Below are 25,763 nucleotides of genomic sequence, written 5' to 3' on the forward strand. Positions count from 1 at the left end.
ATGCAGGCTCCAGGCCCAGCTCTGTCTCATACAACCCCCGGCTCCTTTTCTGTTGAGGTGACATGTTAATCATAAAATATGTGATTAAACTGTTGAGCATTGTTCTTAAACTGCCAATCAGTAGAGCAGTAAGCAGGCTGCCCATTAAGGCTCAGGCTTACCCCACTTCTGCTATTGAGGTGTGGTTCTCAAAGTGTTTCTCAAAGCCCCATCTTCGAGTAAGAGATGGACTCTGGCAATGTGGGGGATCTTAAGACATTGACTTTGCTAGTTCTGGGAGGATGAGTTCCTGGTAGCACAGAGACAGGAGCCCACAGTTCAGACAAGATGCTGACAGCTCCAATCCCCCAGACACATACTTTTATTTCTCTACCAGAAAGCATATCAGCAGGTGGGCACAGGGCACTGTTCTGGCCAAGCCATCCCTCTAACCTGTTTCGCTCTAAGGCCCCTCCAGAACCCGCCAGAGGGGAGGGAGGATGCGCAGTAGTAGGCTGCCAAACATGGATGGAGTTCATCTGTCTGCAAGGCAGGCTGAGGGGGTGAAGCTTTTGTTGCTGGGAGGTCAGGATAGTGATGTGAATCTTGATTTACATATAAAATAATCACATTGTACACACTCGAGGAAGAGCTAAGACACTCAGACAGGCACACATTCTGTTTTCTGTGACACCTAGCTAGTTTGTTGTCAAAGGATCGACAGCAGAGTTAAGAGGAACAACAACAGGGGGAAAAAAATAAAAACAAAAACCCAAGCAACACCAAAACCAGTTCATCTGATCGATCCCCATGAGATGCTTTCTTTCAGTGGGGATGCTGTCCCTCACACAGCATCCATCCAAGAGACGTCTCTTTGATTCAAAGATGTACGGTGGGAAGAGCAGGGCAAAGAGTAATGCTGGGAGTCCAAGAGATTTAGAATCACCCAGCCCTGCAGCAAGTGACATGGCCTCACATTAGGCTGGGTGGCAGGACAAGCTGACATGGACCCAGAGATGTCTGGAGTCTCAGGCACCAGGGACAGGGACAGGAAAACTGGCCTCTGCTTTGCAGACGAGGTCACCCTGAGTCAGCATGAGCTGAGAGGCAGGAATAGTTATGAGCCCGTTAGCCAGCCCAGGTTGTCTCCTGGGAAACGGAGTCCTGTGTCTTGTCCCCCGTATCATCTCACCCATACTGTCCCCCACCCTTGTGTTCCTATCTGTCTGTGATCCCTCAACCCTGGAGCCAGCACATACATAAACAGACACGGGCTCCCACTCTCAGAATTGGACTTGGTGGAGGCAGAGCCAAGTGGAAGGGGCTGCCCCTCCTGTGATCACAGCTGGGCCCAGATGGTCCCCTCTGACTCCTCCTTCCCATAGCCGATCAGGCTCCAGACCCAAACTAAGCAAGAGGTCAGAGTCCATAAGAAGGCCCTCATGAGTCCTCCATCGGGGGCAGAGACACTAGTTACCAAGCAAACCAAGTGAGCAAACACCCAGCCTCCAAGCAGGGGAAAGGTTGTAGAGCTGTGGGGGAATGTGTGGTGGCTCTGTGGCCAGCTCTGGCTTCTCAGCTGCCCCTCCTGGGCTCAACTTTCTGGGCCAGAGCTGTAGGGAGGGATGCAAATGGAGACAGGGACCTGGGGTTGGGACTAGAGGTTGCCAATCTTGTTTCAGGCCTGTTATGTCCAGCAGGGTCCAGTAGACAGGTGGATGAGTGTGGTGGCAGGGGATTGGGGGAGTGCGTGGACACTCTCAGTCTGACGGCCACACTGGAGACTCCTCTCTCATCCCAGAACTTACTTTGGGTCCTTTTTTTCTGGAGGAAAAAAAAAATGAGAAATCATATTATGACCAAGAGTAAGATACACAGGCTGCCCCTTTCAGCCTCTTATCCTCCACTTCCCCAGGGCCAGCCCCCACTTTCCATGGCCAGGGACCTTCTGTACCTGATCTATCCCTAGCCTCACTGAGCTTGAGCCCCAGCCTCAGGAATCCGGCTGCGCTCTGTGTCCCGCAATACTCCCAGAGAAAACGTTCCTATTTCTTTGTTTGGAAAATGCCCCCATCACTATTAGTTCTACAAGCAGGGGATCCGCCTTGCCTCCTCCCTATCCCACATGGTCTGATTTCAACTGAACACGCTCAAGCTGACCTTTACCTTTGCAGCCCATACAAGGACTAAGGCCCCACTCTGTCTGTCTTGCCTAACTACCTCCCTTCTGCTGCTGGCATCATACAAACCCCCAACCTGGCCCCGTCACCCTTTCTGTGGCTCCACTGTCTTTAGATGAATTCTGGGTCCGCCTTGTACCTTGGACTCTCCCAAATCCATTCTCTCTCAGCTTCTCCATCCCAGCCTACATGCCCCTGACAGCCACTCAGTCACACCTGAATAGAGCCAAGGGTGGAGAGAGGACCCCCCAGTCCCAGGGCTGACCCTACATCCACAATTCTCCCCAGGACACATCCTCGTAAATCACAGAGAAACAACAAGCATCAGGCCTCAGTAAAACTTCCCTAAAAGGCCACTCAGCTGGCTTGGGAACGTAAAGGGTCCCCTCTCTCACCCCCGCCCTGTCCAGCTTTAGGAGGCCCAAGGGATTGCGGCCGCCTGCCGGCTCAAGGCAAGAGTCTGGACTTCCAGCAAGCACATCACTCCCCAGGGGCAGCCACAGGTGCCCATCTAGGTCCCTCCTGAAGACTTGTGGTCACTCGCTTTCAAATCAAACTTCTCTGAGACCACAGTAGTCACCATTTTGGGGTCAAGAAGGTTGGTAAAGGTATGGCTTGGGGCCAGTTCACCCTGGGCCAAGATTTGGTTTCTTCCTCCGGCCCGCTTAGCACCTCTTTCACGAGTATTCCAGCATCACTTCAGTATGTTTCTAGCTGTCATAGCCACCCCCCCATGCTTACACACCTTTTGTGTTCCCCACTCCCTGAGAACAACCAGGACTTTATCTTGACGTCTGGGCTTTCTGTGTCCTATGGGTCCCTTTTCACACCCCAGGTACCAGCTCCATTATAGATGCCTTAGCCTCTGCCCTGCCAGATTCTACTTTGTCCATGTAAATCTACTCTAATCTAGAATCTTCTAGCAATTATCTTTAGCTCCAACTGGGCGGCCCTCTAATCTTCCCCATCTAGCCCCCGCCCTCCCATTGGGTCCAGGAATCCAGTGTGGAATTGTATCCCAGACACAGGGTTCCCCCAAGGGAATGAGAAATTTTAGCTATGGAGAGACATTTTTCATTTTTAAATTTCCTCAAGAAAACACGCTGAACTCCTTGGCTGCTGTGGTCATCAGGGATGAGAGATGCCTCTCAAGGAAGACAAAACAGTTTCCAGATGCTCATGGGTCTGGGGGCAGGCTTCACAGGTGAGTTTGGGTAGTTGGGCTAAGTATGGAGGGAGGGGTTTCCTGGGGGCTCTCCTATGCTATCTGGCCAGAGCTAGAATTTTTTTCCCCCTCTCCTCCTCTTTTTTCCTTTTTGGAGACAGGTTTCTCTGTGTAATCCTGACTGTGCTAGAACTCACTCTGTAAATGTGGTTGGCCTTGAACTCAGAGATCACCTGCCTCTGCCTCCCTTTAGAATCTTTCGGAGAAAACCAAGATAAAACATGGTGTAAATATTTTAAGGAACAGACAGGCTTTCATTACATTGCCCAAATGGGTCTTGAACTCCTGTTCAAGTGATGCTCCAGTTGAGTTTGGGTACAGGTGAACAATGACAGTGGCTATTGTGTCCAGGTGATGTGGTCTGGCTGGCACACGTGGTTTGGGGAGTGCTGGGATTAAAGGAGTGTGCCCCACTGCCCAGCCAGAGCCAGAATTCGGATGCTCTAGTGTCAGACCCATTTCTTTGAGACCTCTCCCAGGTCCACCCAGGGTGAGCCTGAAAGAACCATATATGGAGAGGGCGGAATGGCCCAGTGCAGCCACCCACAGCCCCACTCACAGGCCCTGTGAGTCTAGCCATTCCCTGTACAGACTTCTAGAGAGGAGGGAGAGGCTCATTGAGGCCCTTTTGAAAAGACAATTGTTTTCAGTACCCAGTAGGTTTGCTTAGAACAGGGTGTGGGGACCTTTATGGAATGACAGGCATGGGATTTATTTATAGCCTCTACTATTTCCTGGATCAGGGGTCACATTCCAGCTAGAAGTGGCCCCCAAAGTCCCAACTGCCCAAAGCAAGTCTTAGCTGGTTGCTGGGCCCAACCTCTCCACAGAAGTCTGGCTTTCTTATCTGCACCCAACCCTGCTACTGTCCATCCCTCCTGGATGAAGACAGCCCCTCCCCTTTTTCCCACCCATAAGGTGACACCAAGAAGCCAACCCGGTGTGGTATGGGGTCCTGGAAGTGGTTGGAGGTTGCCCACTCCAGGCCTGCACAATTGTCCTGAGAATACCTGGATAAAGACAGGCCAGTACAGGGAGGTCAGAGGCCAAGGCCAGGACTACCTCGGCATCTTACCCACATATGCTCGTAAGGCGGCAGGGGTAGGGTGCAGTGTGGGGTTTATGGCAAGAGAGGAGAGTGAGGTAGCTTGGCCTGGAGCAGCGTTCCCAATAGGTCCACTCAAGGCTCCTTCAGTGCAGGACAACTCCCAGCAACACCTTGGGTCACAGCCATCAGGACCCTTGTGTCCTCTACTTCATGATCCAAAAATAGCTCTTCTACCATGCATCTTGCATCCCCTGCAGCTTGGGGAGTGGGGGAAGTAGAGGCAGGCTGGAGGCAGCTGGTGAGGACGTGCAAGGGGCTAGTCCTCCCACTTACCATCCACGTGGTTCCTGGACAGATACTTGAGGGCCTCATCGAGCAGGATGACGGGCAGAGACATCTGGAGCACCACCCCCCACTGCCGACCGCTCAAGGGGGTCACCTGGAAAATGAGCTGGTGGAGCAGGGAGACCCAGTTACAGGCTGCCAGCTGTGTATCTACGTCACCCACCGGGACCCCAGTGGGCTCTTTGTGGACATGTCCGTGGAAGCCTGTCTGTCACACCTTTGCCTACTAGGTCTCCCCAAGGACATGCTATCCCTTGCTCACCCAATCCTTCCCTGGCCTTGACTTCCACTCAGGCTGACAGTCCCCTCAGCAAGAGGGTTTCACATTTCCTTTTTATTAATTATTTTTTACTTATTTTACATATGGATCCCAGTTCCCTCTCCCTCCCATCCTCTCATGCTCCCCATCCCCCCTCCCATCCCATCTCCCCCCCCCCACTCCACGGGGAGGGTGAAGCCTTCCAGGAGGGGTCATCAGAATCTGTCAAGTCATTTGGAGTAGGTCTAGGCCCTCCCTCCTGCCTCTGGGCTAAGGGAGCATCCCTCCACGGGGAATGTGCTCCCGAAGTCCTTCTGTGCACCAGGGATACATCCCGGTTCTGCTGTCAGGTTTTACATGTTCTGTCCCTTGAAGGTGGGGACCTATCTGGGGGATGATGGCTAGCCACATCTTTCCCTGCTGTCCTTCCTGTCCTTCAGATGGCTTCCATTAGAGAGGCCCAGAAAGGCCCAGCACCAGTTGGGACCCCCTAGTGTCCAAGGACTACTTGGTGCCTGTAACCCAAGAAATTAAGGAAGGAGGAGGCATGGGGAAACTCACAGGCAGGGGAGGCACCAGAAGGATGAGGAAGTGCAGGGCCATGGACATGACTACAGCCCCCAGCAGCCAAGGGTTCAGCCAGGGTGGCATGCGCAGCAGTGACTGGTTCTCTGAGACGCTACCAAAGGCACAGGGGCTCACTCAGGACAGGGTGTCAGGCCACGGTGGGCCCACCCACCTCAGCAACCACCTCTCTACCTAGATCGCAGAGTCAGCATGGATAATTTCTTCTGCACGCCCCATTCACCCTTAGAGGCCCACCTCAGGGTTTGGGCCCAGGTTCTCTGTCCCTCAGATTCAATCCTGGACCTTCATTTCATTATCCAGGCCTTTCTCTCCCGAATCCCAGTTCTGGCCCCATTGATTCTCAGAGCCCATCATGGGCCTCTATGACCCACAGACCTCAATCTCCAATCTACTTGGATCCCAATCCCGCTCCCTTTTGACCTTAGACCCCAGTCTGTCTTGGACTCCTCTGACCCTTAACCCCAGCCCAGAATCCTTCTGCCCAGCTCACCTGTTGAGGGCGTTGCACATTTCAATGGTCACAAGCACAGATAAGGCCATGGTTGTGGGGAAGCGAGACTCAAAGACCTCGCAGTCGATGCCGTCAAAGAGTGGGTTGTCTTCAGAGCACTTCAGGAAGTTCCTCTGAGGACAAGGCGAAGGGCCCAGGAGACCAGCTGTTACTGAGGTGCTCACAGAGGACAGGGAAACCTTTCCCAACTCTGGACACTAGGGAACACAGCACTGAAAGGATGGGTGGGTGGTTGTGGATCATGAGAGTAGCTGGCATTAGGCTGGGGAAGGTACTGGGAGGGCATGGGGTTGGAGCGGTGATCAAAAGAGACCTCATAAATACACAAATGCTCGCCAAGATCAACCAACACAATTACGCTTAAACAGAACGGACCTCAGAAGTAGACAAAACCCACACGTGCCCCTTCAGTGTCATTGTGCAAGGCTCCATTCCTGCCTCACTCCCTGCTCTCTGCTTATGGCAGAGAATGAATGGCCAGGGCTCAGCCTTAACACACTCCCTCTGTAATCAGCCAGCTGTTAGCACCACAAGGAAGTCCTCTGCCCCTGCCCCTGCCCTGGGAGCTCTTTCTGCTCACTGGCCTTGTTCAGAGTCTCCTGCAAAAGATGCCAAACTGAGTGGGAGAACCGACTTGCTCTCTCCCACACCATGGGGATGAGCACAGCTGAGCCCACCTGGCTCTCCCAAGCATAACTCCCTGTCTTCCTTTTCCTTCTTTTTCTTTTCTGAGACAGGTTTCTCTGTAGCTTTGGAGGCTGTGCTGAAACTCACTCTGTGTAGACCAGGCTGGCCTAGAAATCACAGAGATCTGCCTGCCTCTGCTGGGATCAAAGGCGGGCGCCACCACCACCTGGCTTATAATTCCATTTCTTACAAGTCTCCTCTGAACCTGAAGATCTTTGAAGCCAGGGCTGAGTAAAAGGCATTGTGCTGTAGAGATAAGTCCTCCAAGAGAGGTCTGTCCAGGGATAGATGGCCTGACCTAGCAGTAAATACAGCACTGTTGGCTCTGTGCATGAGCCTCTGCTGTCACATAGGAGGAAAACTATTGATCACTAAGGCTTGGCAAGACCTCTCCTAAAAGCTGATTACATGCATGTGACCCCACACTCAGGTTACAGAGTGCTGTGAACCAAACCTGGAGTGTCATGCATGTTAGGCAAACACACTACCTAGACCATATAAAAGCAGAGAAAGTGAGTACTTCCAACTGGTTAGTGTGCACTTCACATTTCCCTTCAATGGAGAAATTATATGTATACCAAAGAAATGGGTTTTGTTGTTGGTTCTGATATATATGTGTGTATGTATGTTTTTATTTATTTATTTTTATGTGTATGGGTGTTTTGCCTGCATGCATGCCTGTACACCATGAGTGCCTGATCCCTCAGAGGCCGTCAGATCCCCTGGCACTGGAGTTAGGACAGTTGTGAACTGTTACTTGTTTGCTGAGACTACGACCCCAGCCTCTGCAAGAACAGTCATTATTCTTACCTGCTGAGCCACCTCTCCAGCCCATTCCTGTTTTTGTTTGATGCAGGGTCTTGCTATGTATCTCTGGTTGGCCTGCAGCTTGCTATGTAGACCAGACTAACCTTGAACTCACAGGAATCTACTTGTCTCTGCCTCCTGGGTACTGGGATTAAGGTTCCAGCTGGCAGAACTGTTTTAAAATATAATTCTTTATGGTTTACTATTTTTTTTTTTTTTTGAGACAGGATTTCTCTGCATTGCTTTGGAGTCTGTCCTGGAACTTGCTCTGTAGACCGGGCTTGATCGAACTCACAGAGATTCGCCTGCCTCTGCCTCCCAAGTGCTGGGATTAAAGATGTGTGCCATCAATGCCCGGCTACGGTTTACTATTAATAAATAATTGACTTGTTATGTATTTTAATACCTATATACTTGGGGTCATGTAAAAATTCCTTGAGTGATAAGGGGTTTCAAATAGAAAAAGGTTATGAAACAGGAAGCTGGAGGGACACCATGGTGGTTAAGAGCACTTGTTGCTCTTCAGAGATCCTAGGTTCCAAGTCTTAGTATCCACATGGTAGTTTACAACTGTACCTACAATCCCAGGAATCTGACTTATGTAGGCACGAGGGACACATGTGGTATACAGACATACAAGCAAGCAAAACACTCCTACACATAAAATTAAAAATGAGCAATGCCAGGTGGTGGTGACACACACCTTTAATCCCAGCATTTGGGAGAAAGAGACAGGCAGGTCTCTATGAGTTCGAGGCCAGCCTGGACCTGAGACATAAAGAAACCTTGTCTCAAAAACCTCCCCTACCTGAAAAAAAAAATTGAAAACAAGCAGACATTTTTTAAAAAATCATGAATCAGAATGTTCTCTTTTGGGAGCTTCCTCAAGGATCCCTCTCTTGATGCTGGAAAGGTGGCAGAGGCAGGCAGATCCCAGAGCTTAGTGGCCAGCTGAATCTACCAATGTATGATCTCCAGGTTCAGTGAAAGACCTTGTCTCAAAAGAAAAAAAATAATAGTAGTAAGGTTGAAAGTAATCAAAGAGACATCCAATGTCAACCTCTGGTCTCTGCACACATGTACACATGCGCACACACACAAACATGAATATCAGAGAGAGAGAGAGAGAGACAGAGACACAGAAAGAAACAGAAACACAGTGAGGGAGAGAGACACCAGTGACTCTAGCCTAAAATTCTGCCTACGCCTCCCACTGAAGCGCCTCCCACACTGAGCAGGAGTCCCCATTTCCTAAGTAGCTGAATGAGAAGAGGAATGAACTAAGGACAGTTGAAAAGAAAACATCAGGCTGACTGGGGTTTGAGGAGATGTCTAATGTGACTCCTAGGTGTCAGCTTGAGTGACCAGGCAGACTGCGGATCTGAGATGAGATAGAGGAGAGAGATCGTTGTGAAAGGAGACAGCCTTGGTGTGGGACTTACGGTTTGCCTGGGGCCTATCTATGAAAACTGCAGAGGAGGTAAACAGTGTTTATGGGGTAGGATCTCAGGATAGAGGAAGGGAATCCCTAGAAGTCTGAGAGTCCTTGATCTAAAGCAGTGGTTCTCAACCTGTGGGTCAAGACCCTCGGGTTGAACAAACAACTCTTTCAAAGGGGTCACCTAAGACGATCTGCATATCAGAGATTTATGTTTTGACTTAAAACAGTAGCAAAATTGCCAGGTGGTGGTAGCACACGCCTTTGATCCCAGCACTTGGGAGCCAGAGGCAGGTGGATCTCTGTGAGTTTGAGACCAGCCTGGTCTACAGAGCTAGTTCCAAGACAGTCTCCAAAGCCACAGAGAAACCCTGTCTCAAAAAAAGCAAGCAACAAAGAAAAATAGTAGCAAAATTATAGTTATGGAGGAACAACAAAAGAAATTTTATGGCTGTGGGTTACCACAAATTGAGGAATAATAGTATTAAGGGGTTGTAGCATTGGGAAGATTGAGAACCACTGGTCTGAAGGATGAATGTATATACAGTGATGGGTGGAGGTACAGTCCAACACTCTAGTCCAAAGCTATCATGGCAGCCAGAGATGCTGAGGTGATCAAGGATGGCCAGTTCCTGGCTGAGGACAAGAGGGGAGGGATATTAGCCTTTGAAGGAGGCTGGGCTATGCTTTGTGAACCAGAAGAGATTGTCTCTGGTCTTGAGGGCTGCTGGGTGCCAGAGCATGGTCCTGGGGCTACCTCCTCTCCAATAATGCAGGTGGCATCCATCACGGAAGGGCCCCATCTCCCTCAGCTATCCTTGTCCACTGCTATGTGACGTCTGTTCCAAGGAAAGGGCCAGAAGGACAGACAGCAACTGAGAGGGAGTCTGGCTTATTTCCTGAGCTAAGAAGGTTCCACGTTGCGCTGTGTATTGTTTCCTTGAGCTGTGGGCTATGGGCTTCCAGGGCAAATGAAGCCCCTTCCTGGAGGAGGGTATTCATGCCCAGGGATGGGAAAGGACAGCTGCAGGCCAGCCATGGAGACTGTGTCTCTCTCTGGGACTTCCTCAACTATATAATCTCTAAGTCCCCTGCCTGGCCTCTTCACGCTCACCAGCTGATAGAAGGTGACTTGAGGTCCCTCGGCGTCATACAGGAACCACCAGGTGGCGGCAGCCACTGTAGCCAGGCCTACGTACACTGTGGGCAGAGGAAGAGACACAGCAAAGCAGCTGCGGTTTTTGCCATCCATGTCTGCTTCCCAACCATCCCTTGAATTTTCCTCTCCCCCCATAAGCCATGGCCTAATAACATCTACCCGTGCCCATTGTGGGTGGGCCCTGACTGACACTCTCATCTGCCCCACCCCGGGGTATAGCGACTGGTCTAATCTGCGCTAATAAAAACAGGCCTGAGACTTTCATAAAAATAAACCCCAAATCTCCCTGGGCTGGGGAGATGGCTCAGTGGACATGAAGATCTGAGTTTGGATCCCTGTCACCCACGTAAAGGCTGGATGTGGACATGTGTGCCTGTAATCCCAGCACTACAGGGTTGTAGGATACAGACGGGAGGATCACTGAAGCTTGCTGTGGCCAGCAAGCCTACCCAGGCTCCCCCCAAAAAAGGCACACTCCAAGCTAGTGAGAGGCCCAGCCTGAAGGAAATAAGGCAGACTGATAGACCAGGCATACCCTGTGCCTAGCCTTTTTAGTCATACAGGCCCAGAGGATCTGTTAGCGGAAGCAGGTTGAGTTACGCTATCTGCAGTCTGCAAACCTGGGATGCTCCTGAGGGATAAAATCCCTGCTCACCTCCAATAGCCAAATACCGAAAAAAAAGCCAGCCACTGATGAGAGCCTCACGGGGGTTCCGAGGCAGCTTCTCCATGATGTCCAGATCTGGTGGGTTGAAGCCAAGTGCTGTGGCAGGGAGGCCATCTGTCACCAGGTTTACCCAGAGCAGTTGCACAGGGATCAGGGCTTCAGGCAGGCCCAGAATTGCTGTGAGGAAGATGCTAAAACCAGAGTCATGGGCTCTAGCCCGGGCAGGCCAGCTACCACCTCTCACCCCAGGCTTGAAAGAGGGGCCCTCTGCAGCTTCCTCTGCAGCCCAGGAGGGAGGGGTGTGAGTATACCGGCTATGTTTGCCCTTTATGTCTAACAAAAGACAGTTGGGTGTATGTACACATACCATATGCCCAAACATCAGACATGTGCAAACACCTACTACCTGCCACATAATCACATAAACATGTAAACACAATCACCCTCATGCTGGCCTCATAATACAAAAGTGCAGAGTCTACATGCATTGAGTACACACGACCTCACAGCATCTAACAGCCATCTCTCCCATGCAAACAGAAATGCGAACATAAGCACACTTGGGTCTACATTCTATTTGTGTTTATACCCAACGATGCGTAAGACACACATGCACGCCTAAGCATAGACCTCTCACCTGAACACACCACACCACACACACACACACATACACACACACACACAGATTAATTCATGCATACATGTAGCACCCTGTTGCCCCGTGAAGAAGCTGCTTCTCCAGTCTTATGGGTCCCAAGATTGAGAAGTGATGAAGAGGAAAGACCAAGGCTGGAGGATGGTAGAGGATGCTAGAGTGCATCACAGTCTGGGGGTAGCCTGCTCAGGGACATAAAGTTGTTTGGTACAGGGGCTTTGGAGGAAAGAGTATGGAACCTCACCAGACGACCTCGCCAACATTGGAGGAGATGAGGTAGCGGATGAATTGCTTCATGTTGTTGTAGATGGCCCGGCCCTCCTCTACTGCAGCCACAATGGAGGCAAAGTTGTCATCAGACAGTACCATCTCTGCGGCTGACTTGGCCACAGCGGTGCCTGAGCCCATGGCGATGCCAATCTCTGCCTTCTTCAGGGCTGGTGCATCATTCACCCCATCGCCAGTCTGTGGACCAGGCCAGGTAGGACACAGCTGAGAAACTTGTCTATTTCCTCTTATCCCAAGCAATTCTACTGTTGGCCCCAAGTACTTAGACAGACAGAAGAAATGGTAGAGTAAAAAATGAGCTTAGAGAGCCAGCCTGTGGACCCAGCCACTCATAAAACAGAAGCAGGAAGATCACAAGTCCAAGACCAGCCTTGGTAACTTATTGAAACCTGTCTTTAAACGAAGGTGAAAAAAGGTCAGGAGATGTGGCCCTGAGTTCTATCCCCTGTGAAAAAAGGTCAGGAGTGAGGGCCCTGAGTTCTATCCCCTGTAATAGCACTCCCACCCCTCCCCACCCACGTATACACACACAACATGAAGGGAGGGAGGGAGGGAGGGAGGGAGGGAGGGAGGGAGGGAGGGAGGGAGGAAAAGTAAGCATGATCTTATAAACTGGTTTGAAAATGAGATTAGAGAAGGCAAGGAAAGTGGGCTCAGATGACATCAGACGAGACCAAGCCTAGGTCCAGAGAAGATGATGAGGCAGGGATAAGGATGAGGTGGACCAGCACTGAGGAATGGTGTGAACTTCAGGTTGGATGTGGAGTAGACCATCAAACCGAGATGAGGGGCAAAGCTGAAGTTAATTCAGAGACAAAGTCATGGTTGCAGCCCAAGACAATGGCCGGGTGCATACTACAGTCACAGGCGAAGGACAGGATCTAGGCAGGACTCAGGCTAGAGTTAAACAATACAAATTAAAGTAGAGTCAGAGTCAAGGCTATTGTCCTCATGATCAGTGATATCATAGTCAAGTGTGGAGTTGCAAGGTCAGGATTGGAGAGCATGCTGAAATTGAAATCAGCATAAAGTTGAACACTGAACAGTGTCAGGGAAACACAGTTAACGTGTTTCTGGACCAGGTCAGTTCTGGACCAGGTCAAGACTTAAATGCATATTAGGATTAAGCTTAATGTAGATAATAAGAGGGTCAAGGAGCTGGGATTAACCTCAAAGGTAAAGCATGTGATTAACGAAGCAAGTTGGAGATCAAGGTCAGTGCAAAAGTCAAAGATGAGGGCAAGCACTAGGTTATAGCTGTAATCATTTAAAGCAGCTTCCAGGCGCTACCCTCCGCCCTCCACCCTGTAGCCTCACCATGGCAGTGATCTCATTAAAGGACTGCAGGTTCTCCACGATTCGAGACTTATGTGCCGGTTCCACACGGGCAAAGCAGCGGGCGGTGCGGCAAGCGTGACGCTGCTGCTCTGGGCTGAGGTCATCAAATTCACGGCCAGTGTAGGCCTTGCCCAACACATCTTCCGTGTCCCCAAATATGCCAAGTCGACGGCAGATGGCCACAGCTGTGCCTTTGTTGTCTCCTGTGATCATGACGACTCGAATGCCCGCCCGGGAGCAGCGAGTGATACAGGCAGCCACCTCTGGCCTCGGTGGGTCTAACATGCCCACACAGCCCACGAAGGTCAGGTCTGTCTGTGAGGAGGGGGGCAGAGGCAAGCACAGCCTGAGTCTATCTTTGACCTGGTGGGTGCCCAGCCACTGCAGGAAGAACTTGGCTCTCAGCACCCACCTCGTACTGTACAAACTGGCTGCAGTCATCCAATTTCATGTCCTCCTTCCTTGGGGGTGTGTCTCTGGTGGCCAGTGCTAAGCATCGCAACGTGTCAGAGCCCGAGCCCCAATCCCGGATCTTGGCCAGAATATGTTCTCTGGAGGTGGTGTTCAGGGGTGCTGTTCGGCTACCCACTCGGACTGAGCTACAGCGCTCAATTACACTCTCGGGAGCTCCCTGTAGAGGGAAGGGGAGAAGAGCCAACTCCACCAGCCAGGACGCTGGCCTTCCTTGCTGCTCAATAGAGGAAACTGCAAGCCATTATGGAGAAAGGCCAACCAAGAGCTCACACAGAAAGGAAGAATCATTCTTTGTAAGCTCAAAGGGGGAACCTGGTGGGCCTCACTGTGAGGAAACCTAAAGGCAGGTGAGGTCACAGCCACCCACTGGGTGGCCCCTGCCTCTACCAGCCCACAACAGAGAAGGCTTGCTGCAACATTTGGAGGTCTGATTGGAATCCGCATCTCCCGTGGGAACATGTGTCCCTCCCTGCTTGCCTGGTGCCACGGAATTCCCACTTCATAAGGGCTCCACAGCAGATAGACATACTGAGCCCCACCAGGGCACGAGAAAGACAGGCATGCAGTGTGGCATGAACGATGCTGGCAAGGAGGCTTTTGGGGGAGGGGTGGCTGACTCCTCGGTTTCATCAGTCTCAGCTGGGCCTGGGATTGGTTTCTGGCTAGCCCAACAGTGAGTGGCCTCTTCCTCCCTCCCTCAGCCTAAAAACCCAGGGGCTACCTTCTCTAAGCAGCCAGGGTTCCCAGGACAGAAGCCCCGTCATTTCACAGGCACTAAGACCTCCACTGTAGGATGAAGCTAGGGATGGGATTCTTCTGTTGGGTTTAAGAGCAGCCCTGGAGAGCTGAGATGGGAGCTGCTGCTTTCCCTTCTCAGGTTTCAGCTTCCAAAAACTAGGAGCACCAACCACATTACCACCAGCGATCAGAGACAGAAGGGCTTCTGAGAGCTTCTTAGCCCAACTTTGTCATTCCTATGGGGTGCCCGAGACTGCAGAGGAGCACTGATGACCCCCCCCAAGGCCTGTGGCAAGGCAGCAACCTGCAGACCAGAGAACTAGGGACCATGGTCTCCTAGCCACTGGCTGCTGCTCTCAGTTCCCTAATATATGGTGACCACCCACACTCCAGAGCCATCATTTGACAATGGACCTCATGGCTCCCTGGGCCTCCCCGTAACTGCAGTGTAAGGGCTTTTATTTGTTTGGGGGTTTGTTCATCTGCTCTCTCTTTCTCTTCCCCCCTCTCTCTTTGAGGTAGGGTCTCATGTAGCCCAAACTCATGAACTCAAACTTGCTTATATAGCAGACCCTCCTATCTCTTCTTCCTCAAGTGCTGAGATTCTAAGCATATGCACTATACCTGGTTTATGTCATTCTAGGGAGCACACTTATGGCCTCTTGCACTCCGGGCAAATGTTCTACCAACTGAGTTATACTCTCTCTTGTGTTTTAGAGCCTGGAGACCAGATGCCCTGCTCCCCGCCCCTCAGATCCCAGAAGTAACCCCAGGCCACACAGGTAGGCCCCCACCTTCACAAACATCTTGCTGCCCTGGGCCTTGGGGTTAGGACGGGTAGGTGTGCAGTACACAGACATGGACTTCCGGTCCCGGGAGAACTCGAGGGTGAACTCTTTCCGCATGAGTTGCTTGATGACCTGCAGGGTTCAGACAAGCAGATCAGGGCATGAAGGACAGAGCTGGCAACTCTTGCCTGCCTCTCAGTATCCACTCAGGAGAAAACTGACCTTATTTCTTGTGGGCTACTATCTGTACTCCGCTGACTCTGGCATTCAAGGTTCCCACCTTCTTCTCCCAGAATGTGTCTATTTCCTAACTGGAAACCTGTGCCTACACCCAGCCTTTTCCTCCCTCTGCTCCACAGATTCATCTTCCAAGGTGCCATTCTTCCCCGAAGTCCCCCAAGCCTATGCTTTTCTATGCTTTTGTCTTTCACATCCACAGACACTCCAGAACTCCTGGCTATGCAGCTAAGGCTGAGCCGCATTCTACTCACCGAGTTGCAGGCACCAGCGCGCTCCACCCGGGACAGCGCGTTCAGGTCTGTGTCAAACACGTTCATCTTCTCTACTAGGCAAGTCAGGGCTGTCTCTGTGGCCTCTCCCACCTTCTCATACACACCCTTGGCCTGGAGGGTCACAGTGCACAGGGAGTGAGGGCCTTCTGTTTGTTGTCTTTACCTCAGATTCACAACTGCCTCAGCCTCACCACGTGCTGGGACCCTATGAGTACTTCAGCCCACAGGGCTCCCAGGTTCTTCTTGCTGAGCCTCAATCCTGCTCCTCCACTGCACAGGGATCCCAGGCCCATGTGTTATCAGTCTGTGCTACTGCGCACACACAGAGCACCTTTTGGAGAGACAGTGTGGCCACACCAGTCTCCTGCTCAAAACCCTTTAGTGGCTCTCTGCCTGCCCTTGGCTTGGTATGGGAGCTGAGTTGGCCTGGCTAAGGGTTCCTGGAAGGCTGGAGTATCCTCCTGTGTGTTCTATTCCCCTGCTCCAGCCACACAAATGGCATTCAATGTGTGTCATCTCTAGCTTTTGCAGAATGAGCCTTTCCCATGTCATGCCCTCTGCTTTAAATGTCCACTCTTGTCCTGTCCTGTCCCCTACCCAATGTCTTCCCAAAGCATCCCGGCCTTCCAGTCTCTCACAAGGCAAGGTTACACAAGCTATCTGAGCAGAATGAGGAAGAGGGTAGGAAGGGAGGGTGTGCAGGGGTGACCATGCTCCCAGAGTGTGGCCCTCTGAAGCAGCAAGGACCATCAACCTGAAACAATGAGACACTGGGCAGAGGAGAAGGGTCTGTCCTGAGAAATGGAAGGTAGGGAGGCCATGAAGAGGAGTGGGACCCACCTCATTATAGTCCAGTGCAGAATCATTGCAAAGGGCACAGATAGTCGCTAGCTCCACAAGTCCATCAAATTGCCCACAGCGCACAGGCTGCTCCCCTTGTCGCCTGCAGACAGAAAGTGGTCAGCACAGGGCCTGGCCCAGCCCCTAAGGGCTGTCCTTTGTTGACCCCCTCCCCCAGGAAACCACTCCCCCTACCCCCACCCCACCCCGTGTCCCACGGAGCCCCACCCACTGGACCTCACCCTCACTCCCACACTCACACTTCGCCCTCTGGGGTATACGTGGTACCCGAGATGGTGAATTCATGCAAACGACAGGAGCCTGCCTCTGCGTCAGCTACCACAAACATCTGCGAACACAAGGGCGGGCTCAGGCTGCTGTCGCTTCCTTTCTGCCATCAGCTTAAAGAAAGTCTGACCCAGAAGGATGTTTGCGCACCCTACACAGAGTCATCAAAGGGCCTTCGTTCCCCACTACAGTGAAGAAGTGAGGGAGGCCAGGCCCAGGCCCAGGCTAGGCATCCCGGGACTCTGCTGTGCCCAGTGGCATCTGGCTCTCACTGGCCATTTGCTCAGGACTCCTGAGGGTCTGTGACCCATTTTTCAATGCCTGAAATGGCTACCAACATGACAGGACCTTGACTTGAGGAAGACACCTGGGCCCTTGTCCATCTCTCTGTGTGTCCCCTTTCAAGCATCTAAGCTTCAGTTTCTCTACCAGTATAACATGGGGAGAAAATGGGCCCAGAGCCCAACTGCAAGGGATGAATTCTCTACCTTCAAGGAAGAAACCAGTATCTTACTCTGAGGTGGTTTCAGCCAACCCACAAAGGATGAGCCTTTTGGGGCCCGCTGGGTCCTCCAGTCCCTACCTGCACTCTTCCCTACCAGAGCAGCCCATTTCCTAGTCCATCAGCCAGCCGAGACAAGTTCTTACAGTTCATTCTCAAGCCACTGGCCACACTAGCATTTTGAAGCCTAGCATTCCAAATTATCCCTTCCTTCTTGTCCTCTGTGTTCCAACAAGCACAGTCCATTACCCAGCATGCTCAGCTACTGCCTCTTCCCCACACCATGCTTCTTGAATCTTTACTTTAGTCAAAGAACACTAAACAGATAAAATCCCACTAGGGATTTCAACAATGCAGAGGATACAGGACAGCAGAGCCATGGGGCTGTGAGGTCTCAAGAATCTTAAGCCAGTTCCTAGGAAGACTGGGAGCAGAGGCAGAAGGGGCCTGACAGGTGTGAAAAGGTGTGAAACCTACAGCTGTCCCCATCTCCCAGCTATCTCTCTGCTGAGCCAGAATGGGCCTTTGCCCCTTGGAATTCCAGCCAGAATCCCTGGAACATGTACACAGTGGACCCAGGATGTGGGATCAAGTGCCCTGGGAATGAATAATTGCTGCTCTAGTCCTTCCCAGATCACTGGAGCCAGCATATCTGGTGACAGGCGTCAGGTGAACAGTCAAGACAGAGAAGGATAGAACCTGCCTGGGTCCAATGACATGGGGACTGCACTTGACCCTCTTTTGGATCCCTCAAAGTAGTTACCTGGCATTGCTCATAGCTAGGGTCTAGATGAGAAGACTAAGGTCCACAGACTGGAAACAACCTGCCCAGGACCCTGCAGTGACACTGGGCCCCAGTGTCACTAGACAGGCCCTGATACTGTTTTACACACGGAAGACCTCAGTCTGCTGCTCCCTACCACCGACTGAGAGGCACCACACAGGTTCTCCATCCCTTACCAAAAGAGAGGTCAGGGAGTCAACCCAGCTTCCCAGCATCATATAACCCCAGTGGGTCCCAACCCAGCTGCCACTCACCCTGCAGACAGACATCTGATTGGTGGTGAGCGTCCCTGTCTTGTCAGAGCAGATGACTGAGGTGCAGCCCAGGGTCTCCACAGAAGGCAGGCTCCGCACAATGGCATTCTTACGTGCCATACGCCTTGTGCCCAGTGCCAGGCATGTAGTGATGACTGCTGGGAGGCCCTCCGGGATAGCAGCCACAGCCAGGGCTACGGCAATCTTGAAGTAGTAGACTGCTCCACGGAGCCATGATCCGCCATGGGCTGGGTCAGCAAAGTGGCCGATGTTGATGACCCACACAGCCACACAGATCACCGAGATGGCGTGGGATAGCTGCCTCCCAAACTCATCCAGCTTGCGCTGCAGTGGTGTCCTCTCGGGCTCCACGGCTGCCATCTGGCTCCGAATCTTGCCCAGCTCTGTATGCAGGCCTATGGCCACAGCCACACCCAGGGCTTTGCCTGATGCAATATTGGTGCCCTGGCCAGAGAAGGACAAGGGAGTGTGGCTTAGCCTCTGGCCAGGGCCCGGGATCCCTGACTCCAAGCCAGAATAGGCTGTTCTATGTGACCAGTGTTTCCAGGCTTGGCATTTATTGGTTTGTTGTTCTATGAAGGCAAGGGTTTGGAGGGTCGCCACATGTCCTGTGCCTAGCATAGTGCCTGGCACAGAGAAGGCTTCAAGATTAATATTGGCCACACGTCTCAAGTCCAACCCATAAAACCCATCAAGTAGGACTCATAAACAGCCACTGTGGCCACACAGAAAGGAGAGTGGCTGACAATAATCCCCGGCAAGTAGTTTACAAATATTTACTGAAGAATCCCCAAAACCTGAGACTTGGCACTCCCATTCCCTAGGCTCCAGGCAAATGACCCAACTCCTATTGCAGAGGACAGGTGGCCTTGTACCCCAGTGTCCTGTTCTGTAACGTGCCCCCACAGAGGCCCAAGCTGCAGTCTCCCAGAGGCTAACTGTCTGGTGCCCCTTTGGATGGATGTGGAGGAGAGGTCGTAAGATCACAGGTGCTAATGACAACTCTGCCTCTCCTTCATCCAGAGCGATGTAGCTTTGCCCTGCTAGCTGCTCCCCAAAACTAAGACAAAGACCCACAGCAAGCCACACACCCTCCATGTGTGTCATGCCTCCCTCCTCATCCAAAGCAGCTTATCTGCCCAAGCACTCTGGCAGGGCTCTCTGCAGGAGCTGAGGACCCATGGTGTTCATTCCGGATCACTTCCAGGGAGGCTCTCCAGCCTCCTATGCCTGGGCGTGCTGGGGCGTGGTCTAGCTGAATCACAGCTCACCCCATCACCTCTGTTACCCTCTCCTGCCCCGAGGATCTTCCACTGAGTGACTTAAGGCAAGCCCTGTCCCTCTGTAGTTGGAAGCACAGTGTCCTAAGCAGGAAAGAAAAATTCTTAAGACCCGGATGTCTGAACTCACATCTCAACTCGGCTGCTCATACACTGTGACCTTGGGCAATTGACTTACCCTCTCCTAGCCTGTTTCCTAACACAGATAACAAGATACAAACAACCTCATTTCAATGGTTTGCTGTTTGGATTAAATAAACTATCAGGCTTAAAGGGTTTAGACCAATGCTAAGCAAGCAGGCCTCAGAAAACACAAGCTATTATGATTACTAAAAATTGGCATGTATTTATTGGTAACCAAGAGATCCATTCCTATAGTGCCAGGAGTTGTGGTGCACACCTTTAATCTCAGCACTCAGGAGATAGAGACTGGTGGCTCTCTGAGTTAGAGGCCAGCCTGGTCTACATAGGCAGTTCCAGGATAGCCAGAGCTACCCAACAAGACCCTGCCTCAAAAAAACTAAATAAAAATGACAGACAAAAAAAAATATATTCTTATTACATTTTTGTGTTGTTGTTGGTGGTGGTGGTGGTGATGATGGTGGTGATTGTTAGTATTCAGACATTGTACTGGCCTGACCTTGGGGTTCTGACAGGATAAGTCCTCAGCTGCAGCCACTAAGAGCACCACCTGTGCACATTCACTGTATTCCCTTTTTAAAGGGCCTTGCCCACCTCCCATCCTTCTCTCCCTCTCTCTGTTTTCTCTCACCATCTTTCCCCTCTCTCCTCTCTCCTGCTGCTCCGGTCTCCAGAGCCAGACTACCCCCTCCCCCTTCCCTTTCTTGTGATCTCTTTCCCTAATTAAAAAACATCCTCTGCTTGAACCCTGTCTCATGGCATCTTTCTCCTGGGGGCTGCTTTTCTTAAATTTCAACAGTGATGGTGGTGGTGGTGATGGTGTTGGCTGTGGTGATGGTGGTGACGGTGAGCATGCATATGCCACTACATGAATGTGGGGTTTGGAGGACAACCTATGGGAATCAGTCCTCTCCTTTCAGCCTGTGAGCCCTGGGGATCAAACTCAGATCTGCGGGCTTGGTGGGAAGTGCCTTTATCAGCTGAGCCATCCCACCAATGCTCCTATAGGACTATTGTTACTGTCCAGACTGAGCCCCGAGCATCCCAAGAACTTACAGAAAACAGCATGTTCTTCTTGTCCTGGTTCACGGCTCTGGGGTCTGGGATGGCGTCTGTGTGCTTGGTCACAGACACGGATTCCCCTGGTGACAGGATGCGATATGAGAACCCTGGAGACAAGGCCATCACCTAGACCCACCCCCACTCTACGGGAGCCCTTGGGCCTCACCTGTCAGGATGGACTGGTCCACTCGAAGTGTGGTGGACTTGATCTCAATGAGGCGGAGGTCAGCGGGCACTTTGTCCCCCACTGCACAGGGAGAATGTTGTGGCTGAGAGTGGTTTGGGGCCCTAGGTCCAGCAAAGCCTGAAAGGCTCCCAGAGGCAAGGCTAAGACTAGAGGCAGGGTCCTGAGCTACGGCCCTTCAGGTAAATCCCAGCCACTCAGGCCTCTGGGTCTGTCCTACAGGGTTCTGGAAGGTTCTAACAGTCACTCTTCTGTAGTGCAAGGTAGAAGCAAAGAGAAAAACAAGGCTCCCTGCGTCACATAGAGAAAGGAGAAGGACCTGGACATACCCACCTGCCACTTCCACAATGTCCCCAGGGACGATGTCCCGGGCTCGGATCCTCTGCACACCTCTGCGGTCAGAGCGGATCACCTTACCCATCTCAGGCTCGTACTCCTTCAGGGCCTCAATGGCACTCTCGGCATTGCGTTCCTGCAGAACGAAAGTGGGCAGGTGGTCTCCCTTTGCTGCCCCAGGAGGCCTCCCCTCGACAGAAAAGCCTTTGGGACTAGGAGGGACCTGAAAGCAGAAAGCACACCTAGCAGATGGGGGCCCCATGGACTGGCCCACCCCCAGCACCTCCCACCTGCCACACTCCCACGATGGCATTGGCCACCAGGATCAGCATGATGACCAGGGGCTCCACAAAGGCAGTCGTGGTCTCTTCACCCTCCTCGAACCAGGCCAGGACCTGCAGGTACAGAGCTGGTCAGCCTGGCTGTGCTGGGGGGTCCCCTGAGATGAGCTCTTTGCCTTTTATACCCTGAATTCTGTTTGCTCCCTGGGGAACCCTGGTCTTAGAGAGGAGGCCTTGGTGGAGAAAAGTGCCCACCCTATAGATGTGTGACCACCGCCCTCATCCCACCCAAACCAGCCTCCTAGGGGTCAGAGGCAGCTGGAGACCCTTCTCTGCCTTCCCTGCTTTCTCTGTGGTTCTCGATCAGTAGCCCCAGATGCACCTGGGAAGTTGTTAGAACCGAAGTTCTCAGGCCAGCTCAGACATCCGAGCAGAAACTGCTAACAAGCCTTCATGATTCTGGAGAGTGCTCATACTGAGGGTCCTCCAGGCAGAGGAATGCCATTCCCACCACAGAGTCTAAGCCTTAATGGGACTCAGGTGAAGCCCTTCGCCCACCTCTTGGTCCAACTGGGAACTTGTCACTTCCCTCCAAAGCCCTCAGTGTTCCCATCTGTTCTTTGAAGGGTAAAGTATCCCTTAGGTTTTGCATTTTAGACATCTGCATGGATGGGTTTTTTATTGTTTGTTTTTCTTTCCTTTTGTAAGAGTTCCAGTTTTCACAAGGACAGTAGACAGGAGAGTCAACTACCACTGGACAGGAAAAGCCAGACCTAGCCAGTACCATGGGGCTCTACATTCTGAGTCACCAAGATGAAGTCTCCTCCCCAGTATCAGGAATCATACCTGCCTGCTTTGTATTAATTAGCCTTGTGTTTGCTGCTGAGCCATGGAAGACAGGCATTGTCTCCCTCCCCACCTCCCACTCTAGGCTTAGGACCTGTGGTCCAGAAGGGGTCCAGATAGCAAGAATGAGGAAGGTATAAAGAAAGAGAAGCCAAGACAGAGACTAAAGTCTGTTTGAGGTACCCAAGAAGCCTTCAAGGGAATTTGGCTCCTACACAGACATCTAGCAATGTCTGAAGACACATTCAAGTGTCACCGGAAGTTGCTGCTGGCATCTGACAGTGAGGCCAGGGGTGTTCAGTATCTCAGATCACCCCAGCCCATCCAGAACCATCCAGTTCAAGGGTGCTGAGGCTGACAGACCCTGGCTAAGGCAGGGACAGGCCAGGCAGGTTTGGGGTTTTGAAGGCCCCCTGAACTAGGGCATACATGGGTTAGAGGAGAGCATCCAAGGGCTCTGAGCACGGGCAGGACCTGGTTCACAGTGGCAGGGAAGGCCTTACTTACAAAGGAGACCAGCGCTGCCAGCAGCAGGATGCGTACCAAGAGGTCCTCAAACTGCTCCAGCACCAGCTCCCACAGGGACTTCCCTGGGACAGAAGAGTGTGTGAGGCCCCTGGTCACCCCTCCCACACTGGCCCCATCACCCTCTCCACTCAGAACTAGGGACTTCTAGGAACCCTCTCCCTGTTGATCAGAGGGAAAGCCCAAAGTCCTGAAGGGTCCAGCTGAGGGCTCAACAAGACCTCTGTCTGGGATTGGGGTGTCACAGCCTGAAGGAGCCTAGCTCGGTGGGAGGAGGTATTATAGCCTGCAGCCTTCCCAACCCATGCTGCCTCACCTTCCTCAGTAGGGAGTTCTGCAGGATCCAGGCAGTCACAGGAACCGGAAGAGGCAGGAGAAAAATGGTTACTTGTAGGCTCTTGTGGAATCTGGAAGCCCCTCCCCTGCAGCAAGCGCACTGGGCCCACCATAGTGTCTCCTGTGTCCTCCCAGCTCTGAGGTCACAGTATTGATGTTCAAGCTTTACCCCACCTCTGTTAAGTAGTCTAGTGTGGCCAGACTAGTCTAGGATGAGACCAGAGGGGAAGGGGAGCTTCCATCCCCGCCCCCTTTCACACAAGTGAGGCCTGGAGAAGAGAAGACGCTGAGGTCATGGAGTCTGCAGCTCTTGCAACCCCATCACACTGATCTTCCTTGCATGGTTGCCAGCCCTGGCCACAGCCTCCCTGCCTCAGCAAGTTCTCAATACTCCTTGCAATCCCCAGGAAAGGCCAGCTGGGAATTCCACCCACCAGCCTCCCTGGACACCCCTAGTATTTCTAGACATCAAGCAACCAGCCATGTCCAGGTCCTTCTTGGGGTCCTTCTTGGGGTCCTTCTTGGGACCCCACTGCAGACACATTGAAGGAAGATGGGCCTCGTGTCCAGTCCCATACAACACAGTGAAGAATACTCTCTCTGAATACCAGTGGTCCCTGTTTCAGTTCACCTGCCTAACTTCTTTAAAAAGTTTAGTTTTCATTTTATTTTCATTTTTTATCTGTAAGAATGTTCAGCCTGCACTTAATGCATGCATACCACACCCGGGGAGGCCAGAAGAGGGCGTCAGAGTCTTTGGAACAAGAGTTACAGATGGTCATGCGCTGGGAACTGAACCCCGGTCCTCTGCAAGAGCAGCCAGTGCTTTTAACTGCTGAGCTATTACTCCAGCCCTCCTGCCAACCTTCTTTACCGCCTTCACTTCTAGGACTAACTTCACACCAACTGTAAAATTACTGGCTAGCTGCTCTGGGTAGCTAGGATCTTTAACTTTTCCCAGCAGCCTCCAGCAGTAGCATGTGGCATGCCAGGCCTGTTTCACATACGTAAGGACTGGGGGTCAGAGAGGACAAGCAGCTGGAGCAAAGTCCCACAGCAAATCTGTGTCTGTGTGGAGCTGTGCAGGGGGCAGAACTGAACCCGAGTGTGGCTCTGTCCCCGCTTTGGCAGAGCCCTTCCCCTGCTGAAGCTGACTGAAGCCTCCACATGGCCACTCTTTCCAAACTCTGCCTCCTTCTGTCCTCAAAGCCTACTCACAGTACAGCCTGGGCGCCTCCCACCCTCCCCTTTCCACTCCCTGACCATGGCCCAGTCCCTCACACCAGACTACTCTGGTTTTTTCCCCCACAGACATTCTTTTTCCTGTGGGAACTCTCTCCCCAGATGATGCACTGGGGAGGTTTAGGGTCTGCACCTGTCAGCTGAACTATGGACAGCAGCAAGCAGCCACTGGCCCTCAGAGCTCCAAGAGGGAAACATATAACCTAAAAATACACTTTCTAGCATTTTCTCTAAAGTCCTATTTTAGGCAATGGCTGACATTTTCCACGGAAAGTGTAATCTCCAGTGTCCTGCGTTGAGATTAAAATCAAACAGACTTTCCCTTCTGATCTATTTAACTGAAGCGAGCAGGAAAGGGGGGGGGGGGATTCAGGCCCAGTTTCTAGGCCAGTACTCCAATGGAGCAGAGTCCCTTAGAGGTCATCTTAGTTATGTCCCTGCATCAAACAAAGCGGTGCCCACCCCAGAGAACATATCAGCGGTTTCTGCTGGACTTTGCCGAGGAGTCTCTCACCTTGCTAAGTCTCACAGCCACAAGAAGGGCTGTTAGTCTCACTTGACTCCCTCATTCTGTTTCTCTGGTCTTTTGCTCTCAGGGAAGCCCCATACCCCATCCCAGGCTCCATGCCCCCTGTGACAGATTTGACAGGATCAGGCCTGGGGTTAGGACACATGTCAAAGACACACACACCAGGCTACACTCAGCCTGCCCTGGGGTGTATTTCTAGTGCCCCTTTCTACTTGTCTACCTGGGTCTCCCCTCTGACTCCCCTGACCCACAGAGACCCGTTCTTTAAAAGTCATCGTATTTCTCCAAACACTTCTGTGTCTCCCAGCTTGAGGCCACACTGTAACTGTGCATTTCTCAGCCCATGGGAGTTTCCGAAAAAAGGATGTGTGTTAGTTCCCAGTTGGCAGGCTAGGTTTTTGGTGCAAGGCTCCCTGGAAGGTCACTGTCCCACAGATTGCTCTGCGAAGATGGACAGTGACATAGCAGTCCCTAGCTACATGTGGACACTGAAACCTGGGAAAGTGCCTGAGGGTGGCATTTCTAATTTTATTGACTTCATTCATTTAAACTCAGGCAGCCACATGAAGCAGCTGGCTGTCTGTACCATGGACAGCATGGCCTGGAATACATTAGCATGGTGCTAA

At 52.0% G+C, this 25,763-nt stretch overlaps 1 protein-coding gene across 1 annotated transcript in view; it reads right to left on the bottom strand.

Moving 5' to 3' along the window:
- Window positions 1-343: 343 nt before the first annotated feature.
- Atp2a3 (ATPase sarcoplasmic/endoplasmic reticulum Ca2+ transporting 3) overlaps window positions 344-25,763 on the bottom strand; it is a 31,313-nt gene continuing 5,893 nt past the window's right edge. Inside the window, exons 2-21 of the mRNA XM_051180064.1 lie at window positions 23,347-23,364; window positions 23,013-23,095; window positions 21,669-21,773; window positions 21,376-21,514; window positions 21,025-21,105; window positions 20,853-20,938; window positions 18,355-18,819; window positions 16,787-16,875; window positions 16,527-16,629; window positions 15,666-15,797; window positions 15,181-15,306; window positions 13,587-13,805; window positions 13,154-13,489; window positions 11,793-12,013; window positions 10,882-11,084; window positions 10,182-10,267; window positions 6,115-6,248; window positions 5,598-5,715; window positions 4,766-4,883; window positions 344-1,803 (exon numbers count right to left, since the gene is read on the bottom strand). Coding sequence (XP_051036021.1) covers window positions 1,784-1,803; window positions 4,766-4,883; window positions 5,598-5,715; window positions 6,115-6,248; window positions 10,182-10,267; window positions 10,882-11,084; window positions 11,793-12,013; window positions 13,154-13,489; window positions 13,587-13,805; window positions 15,181-15,306; window positions 15,666-15,797; window positions 16,527-16,629; window positions 16,787-16,875; window positions 18,355-18,819; window positions 20,853-20,938; window positions 21,025-21,105; window positions 21,376-21,514; window positions 21,669-21,773; window positions 23,013-23,095; window positions 23,347-23,364 — 2,882 coding nt within the window. The 3' untranslated portion in view covers window positions 344-1,783. The remainder of the gene's footprint in view (window positions 1,804-4,765; window positions 4,884-5,597; window positions 5,716-6,114; window positions 6,249-10,181; window positions 10,268-10,881; window positions 11,085-11,792; window positions 12,014-13,153; window positions 13,490-13,586; window positions 13,806-15,180; window positions 15,307-15,665; window positions 15,798-16,526; window positions 16,630-16,786; window positions 16,876-18,354; window positions 18,820-20,852; window positions 20,939-21,024; window positions 21,106-21,375; window positions 21,515-21,668; window positions 21,774-23,012; window positions 23,096-23,346; window positions 23,365-25,763) is intronic.

Source organism: Phodopus roborovskii, unplaced genomic scaffold (genome assembly GCF_943737965.1).
Source record: "Phodopus roborovskii unplaced genomic scaffold, PHOROB, whole genome shotgun sequence".
NCBI classification, from domain to species: domain Eukaryota; kingdom Metazoa; phylum Chordata; class Mammalia; order Rodentia; family Cricetidae; genus Phodopus; species Phodopus roborovskii.